Raw genomic sequence first — 7,128 nt, 5'->3', positions numbered from 1 at the left:
GAGCAAAGTTGAAATGCTGGGTTATATTCCGCTTTAACGTCCCACAAAATAGCCCCATCACACTGCTGTATAAAGTTTTGCCTTCAAATCACATTTTTAAACTTTATTCAAACTAAAACTTTAGCTGTAAATAATTCAAGTCAAACTAAGTTTGGTGTTCAGGGAATCCAGTCCAATGAGATTTTATTAGTCTCCTCAAAAGACTATAAAACCCTGAGCTATAGCAAGGATTTGTAATATGGAAAGCAATAGTGTGACAGGGGATTACACTGCAGAAAAATTCACTGTAGACGAACATAACCATTGAATTTACCAGCAAATACACTAGAAGCCTTAAAAAACGGGCCTGGACTATTGCACAGGACACAAGAAAAGCAGGGAGAAATGTAACCTGTGTGACTTTAGAGAGAAGAGCCTGTCTACTTCCATCTCATCTGTAAGTAATTACAGGTGTAATTTGAGCTCTCAGCTGTGTCAGTAAAGAAATGTGACAGTCTTGGCAGACACAGCTAAAATGTAAACACTGGATGTTGTCTGCTTCCACGAAAGCAGGAAGTAGACATACTACAAATTTATTGTAGGAGTTCTGTAAGCTGTAACAAAGAAATATTTTTCTTTAAAGGTTATTATCCGGTTATTATATTTTAGAGCAAAGAGGTTCTGAGTTCAGGTCCGCTTTAAGCAAAAATATTTGGAAAATCTTTGTTTTTATATCATTTTCACTTCTAAACTTTATGTTCCAGAACTCTGCAAAATATAACTTTATTTTAGGCTGCTTCCTCATAAGGTTTCTCCTTGCTTTAAACCATATTGGCCCATGTGCAATGAACTTTTTCTCCTTATTATTTTGAGTATTTTCTTGCTTGCTGGTGGTGGTTTAAAATGCATTTCGTTGACTATTTTGAAAATATCACCTAGGAGAAAAGTAAGGAGATCTGCCTCCTGAGAAAGAGCATAATTAGTACATGTGTAGCACTTTTATTATGGAAAAAATGTACACAAAATAGGCTGTTAGGGAATTTGTCTCCGCGATTGCAAAGGAAAATTGAGCAAAGCCAATATAAAGATTTGCAGAATGGCTATGTGAAGATTGCCAACTGGAAAGCTAAAGATAGTATTCGTTCTTAGTCAGACCTCAAATCTAAGGAATAGTTACGTTTTGTTATAGACTGAACAGAGGCGCCAAAAGATTGAAAACAATATTTAAAATGTTAAAAATTGCTTTGGAGGCAGTGGTGGACTTACCTCCCTCAAGCAGACACAGGAAAGCTGTGTAATTCAACATAAGAAAATTTTAATGGTACACTCCAAAGGGTTTAGCACAACGCGTTCCGCAGGTCTACACCCGCTTCATCGGGCAGTATAAAGTAGGAGCACACAGCAACGTAATGTCAGAGTAACACCTGGCGCCTTTGGCACCTGTGGCCTTTGGCGCCAGGTGTTACTCTGACATTACGCTGCTGTGTGCTCCTACTTTATACTGCCTGATGAAGCGGGTGTAGACCTGCGAAACGCGTTGTGCTAAACCCTTTGGAGTGTACCATAAAAAAAAATGTATGTTAAATTACACAGCTTTCCTGTGTCTGCTTAAGGGGGGTAAGTCCACCACTGCCTCCAAAGCAATTTTTAACATTTTAAATATTGTTTTTAATCTTTTGGCACCTCTGTTCAGTCTATAACACATTATATATCCACCCTTGGTGGAGGGGGATACCTTTTCTTTTCACGTCTACAGAGAGCGACTTCTTAATCCTGAGTGGGGACAGGTCTATCTCCTCACCTGCTTATAGAGTGGTTGCCTGGAGGTAACCCGGGTTTGTGAGTATACATTTTACTCTCTTCTCAACATACCAATTGCCTTGACCTATTGGGCTCTCGTTCTCCTTTCTTTAGTTACGTTTTGTTGTATCTTCTGGATTGAGATGTAGTGAAAACTCATCAATTTTTCCTAATGTATTGTCCAATGCCTATTTTACAATAAGACTTGCTGTGTCCTATCTGACTGTTCCTGTCTGCCTTCCTAAGACGATTCTGCTTCCCCAATGGATTTTGAATCAAAATATCAGCTCTTGAACTGCATAGGTGATTTGACAGCCAAACCTAGTTTGCTCTTTTTTTGAGGCATTTGTGCAATCCGAAAATGTAATACACCATGACTGAGAAGAACAAGACAGCTGTGACCTTCTTCATACTCAATGGCTTTTCAGACATCCCGGAGTTAGAGGCTCCGATATCCCTTCTGGTTCTTGTCATGTATCTCACCACTCTTGTTGGCAACATAGTCATTCTTCTGCTGGTTTTCCTGGACCCTCTTCTCCACACTCCCATGTACTTCTTCCTGGGTAACCTGTCTGTTCTTGACATCGGTTACACCACCATTACACTACATAAAAGCATTGATATCTTTGTAACAGGAGATCATGAAATATCTTTTATTGACTGCATGACTCAACTATATTTCTTCACATGGTTTGCCTGCAATGATTTAATGCTGCTTACATCCATGGGCTACGACAGGTATGTCGCCATATGCAAACCGTTGCATTTTTCAATTCTCATGAATGGTAGAGTCTGTGCTGTTTTGGCCTTGTTTTGTTGGGTGTTTAGTTTTCTACATATTCTTACTCCGGTCACCCTAATATCTCAGTTCTCTTGTTATACTTCCAACAGAATCAACCACTTCTTCTGTGACCTCTTACCTTTGATGGAAATTTCCTGCAGTGACACCTCAATTGTAGAAATGGTGATCTTCATAGATGGAGGTTTAGTAGCGATATTCATCCCTTTTCTCCTGACTTTTACCTCCTACGTGTTCATCATTGCCACCATAATGAAGATTAAGTCAAGCACAGGGAGAAGGAAAGCCTTCTACACATGTTCCTCACACCTAACTTCTGTCCTCATTCTCTATGTATCCATTGTTTCTCAGTATTTGACCCCAAGTGGCACCTTCAAGTACAGTAAACTTTTGTCTTTATTCAACTCAGCTGTGGTTCCCATGCTAAACCCCTTCATTTACAGCTTGAAGAACAAAGATGTGAAGTCCGCTGTACAGAAGAAATTTAATAATTTTTTGCTCATTGTTTGATGAGTAGCTGGAAACTGAGGTTAAAGTGAACCCCTAAGGGAAAACAAACAGATGAGATAAACGCTTTTATCTATCTTTCTTCTACTAAAAGATACTTTTAGATATTCCACAGTTTTATGTTATGTTTAAAAACGTATATATTACTATATTGTTTCCATATCTATACGGAATGGCTCTTCATGCATGAAATGGAGGTGACTCATGATGTATTCGATTGATCTGGTAAAGAGATCGGTGGACATCGATAAGGTTTTTAATCAAAATGCACAAATTGCTGATAATGATCTAGGGTCACAATTTAAACATTAGGGCTTTATTTCAGAAAAAAAGCTTGCATTATGGTGGGAGATCGTATCACTTGAAAAGCAAAGTAAAGACAGTTATATACCTAGAAGGCTCAGATGGGACTTCAGTCTCAATGAGCGAGAAACTAAACATATCACGAAAGAGGAATGGCAACGTTTTTTAAAGAATGTTGGCGAGAACTTATTAATTAAGAGACTATTAAAAGCTAAAAGACTCAGAATGCAGGAACTAAATAAAAATATAGATAGGATCAGAGAAAAACTGCACTCTTTTCGGTTACTGGATGATTACAAGAAAATCTCTTGTGACCTCCAACCTCACCTTATAAGGGTTGATGAGAACCTAAGAGCTAAAGAACAGAAGAAATATGTGCGGGACTATAACGATTATATCCAAACTAACGCCTATAAATGGCAACTCCAACCAAAGTCGGTGGAGGGATCTAATGATTCTTGTCCTGAGGCACCTTGCCCAGCCCCAGTACAGAGATATCCTAAAGCACCAAGGAACCCAATACAGAGATATCCGAGAACCCCAAAAACTCCTCAACAACCATCACAGAGACATTTTACATATGATACACCGTATAAGAATTTTCATCCTAAAAGAGCAATAAGCACCAATTTCAGGCCCCTCAAGCGCCCCTTGCAATTTAAACCACCTTCTGTCTTCCCGAAAAAACCTAACTGGTTTTATCCCAAACCTTATCAACCAAAAGATCGTTTTTGGAAACTAAAACCTCGGTACAATCCAGTTGCCCCTCACCCAAATACTACCCGCCAGTGTACAACCGCTTTTCTGCACTGGATATCCCAACAATAGAGAGTCCAATAGCTAGTGAGGACCCAAGTGTTTTTTGGAGGACAGACCCACACCAAAGGAGAGAAACAAAAGGTCACTGGAAGAAGAAATAGAGGAAAGAGGGGAGGCATCAAACTCCAGAGGAGACAACAAAAGAAGGAAAGGAGAGTAGGCCAAGGGATTTTTAACTTGAGTAGCAAACAACTCGATGAAGCTGAATTAGAATGATTAGACAAGTGTCTTAAATATACACTCCCTAAGGCTCCTAACAAATTTCAGATGTTTATAGACGTTCAAAAATTTGCTAGGAGGTCAAGCATCAAAAAGGTTTTTTGTTAACAATATAGACCCTACCACCTCCACTGTCGATGTCAGTGTAAATGGACAATATTTGAAGATGGGGCTGAAGAACAACCCCACCTTCAATTCTCTGTTATCAAACAATCATTATATTGAGATGTTTAAAGAGGAACTCCAGTGAAAATAATTTAATAAAAAAGTGCTTCATTTTTACAACAATTATGTATAAATGATTTAGTCAGTGTTTTCCCATTGTAAAATCTTTTAAATCCCCGATTTACATTCTGACATTTATTACATGGTGACACTTTTACCTCCTACGTGTTCATCATTGCCACCATGATGAAGATTAAGTCTAGCACAGGGAGAAAGAAAGCCTTCTACACGTGTTCCTCACACCTAACTTCTGTCCTCATTCTCTATGTATCTATTGTTTCTCAGTATTTGACCCCAAGTGGCACCTTCAAGTACAGTAAACTTTTGTCTTTATTCAATTCAGCTGTGGTTCCCATGCTAAACCCCTTCATATACAGCTTGAAGAACAAAGATGTGAAGTCTGCCGTACAGAGGAAATTTAAGAATTTTATGCTCGTTGTTTGATGAGTAGCTGGAAACCGAGCTTAAAGAGAACCCCTAAGGGAAAACAAACTCATGAGATAAACACTTTTATCTATCTTTCTTCTCCTTAAAGATACTTTTAGATCCACAGTTTAATGTTATGGTTAAAAATGTATATATTACTATATTGTTTCCATATCTATACAGAACGGCTCTTCATGCATGAGATGGAGGCGACTCATTATGTCTTTGATTCTCTGGAAAACAGATCGGTGGACATCAATTAGGTTTTTGATCAAAATGCGCAGATTGCTGATAATGATCTAGAGTCACAATTTAAACATTTGGGGTTTATTTCAGAAAAAAAGCTTGCATTATGGTGGGAGATCGTATCACTTGAAAAGCAAAGTAAAGGCGGTTATATACCTAGAAGGCTCAGATGGGACTTCAGTCTCAATGAGCGAGAAACTAAACATATCACGAAAGAGGAATGGCAATGGTTTTTTTAAAGAATGTGGGCGAGAACATATTAATTAAGAGACTATTAAAAGCTAAAAGATTCAGAATGCAGGAACTAAATAAAAATATAGATAAGATCATAGAAAGACTGCGCTCTTTTCTGTAACTGGATGATTACAAGAAAATCTCTTGTGACGTCCAGCCTCACCTTATAAGGGTGGATGAGAACCTAAGAGCTAAAAAACAGAAGAAATATGTGCGGGACTATAACGATTATATCCAAACTAATGCCTATAAATGTCAACTCCAACCAAAGTCGGTGGAGGGATCTAATGATCCTTGTCCTGAGGCACCTTGCCCAGCCCCAGTACAGAGATATCTTAAAGCACCAAGGAACCCAATACAGAGATATCTGAGAACCCCAAAAACTCCTCAACAACTGTCACAGAGACATTTTACATATGATACACCGTATAAGAACTTTCATCCTAAAAGAGCAATAAGCACCAATTTCAGGCCCCTCAAGCGCCCCTTGCAATTTAAACCACCTTCTGTCTTCCCGAGAAACCCTAACTGGTTTTATCCCAAACCTTATCAACCAAAAGATCGTTTTTGGAAACTAAAACCTTGGTACAATCCAGTTGCCCCTCACCCAAATACTACCCGCCAGTGTACAACCGCTTTTCTGCATTGGCTATCCCAACAATAGAGAGTCCAATAACTCGTGAGGACCCAAGTGTTTTTTGGAGGACAGACCCACACCAAAGGAGAGAAACAAAAGGTCACTGGAAGAAGAAATAGAGGAAAGAAGGGAGGCATCAAACTCCAGAGGAGACAACAGAAGAAGGAAAGGAGAGTAGGCCAGGGGATTTTTAACTTGAGTAGCAAACAACTCGATGAAGCTGAATTAGAATGATTAGACAAGTGTCTTAAATATACACTCCCTAAGGCTCCTAACAAATTTCAGATGTTTATAGACGTTCAAAAATTTGCTAGAAAGTCAAGCATAAAAAAAGATTTTTGTTAACAATATAGACCCTACCACCTCTACTGTTGATGTCAGTGTAAATGGACAATATTTGAAGAGTGGGCTGAAGAACAACTCCACATTCAATTCTCCTTTATCAAACAATCATTATATTGAGATGTTTAAAGAGGAACTCCAGTGAAAATAATGTAATAAAAAAGTGCTTCATTTTTACAATAATTATGTATAAATGATTTAGTCAGTGTTTGCCCATTTTTAAAATCTTTTAAAACCCTGATTTACATTTTGACATTTATTACATGGTGACATTTTCACTGTTGGCAGGGGATGTAGCTGCTGCATGCTTTTTTGGCAGTTGAAAACAGCTGTAAACAGCTATTTCCCACAAAGCAACGAGATTTACAGACAGGAAACTGCCAGGAGTACCAAGGTCCTCAGAGTTTCTTGTGGGAGGGGTTTCACCACAATATCAGTCATACAGCGCCTCCCTGATGGTCTGTTTGTGAAAAGGAATAGAGCATGTAAAAGGGGGTATCAGCTACTGATTGGGATAAAGTTCAATTCTTGGTCGGAGTTTCTCTTTAAGTCATTATTAAGGACATTGAAGCCTTCCCGGTGAAACATCCAG

General features: G+C 38.6%; 1 protein-coding gene across 1 annotated transcript; it reads left to right on the top strand.

The window, feature by feature from the left end:
* Positions 1-2,152: 2,152 nt before the first annotated feature.
* Positions 2,153-5,095, top strand: LOC137527226 (olfactory receptor 5B12-like). The gene is made up of 3 exons (XM_068247731.1): positions 2,153-2,517; positions 2,671-3,049; positions 4,937-5,095. The coding sequence occupies exons 1-3, from the start codon at positions 2,153-2,155 to the stop codon at positions 5,093-5,095; spliced, it is 903 nt and encodes a 300-aa protein (XP_068103832.1).
* The last annotated feature ends 2,033 nt before the right edge of the window (positions 5,096-7,128 follow it).

This window comes from Hyperolius riggenbachi, chromosome 8, assembly GCF_040937935.1.
Source record: "Hyperolius riggenbachi isolate aHypRig1 chromosome 8, aHypRig1.pri, whole genome shotgun sequence".
In the NCBI taxonomy this organism is placed as follows: Eukaryota; Metazoa; Chordata; class Amphibia; order Anura; family Hyperoliidae; genus Hyperolius; species Hyperolius riggenbachi.
Note: the sequence above shows the minus strand (reverse complement) of the source record. Positions and strands in the feature narration are given on the sequence as shown.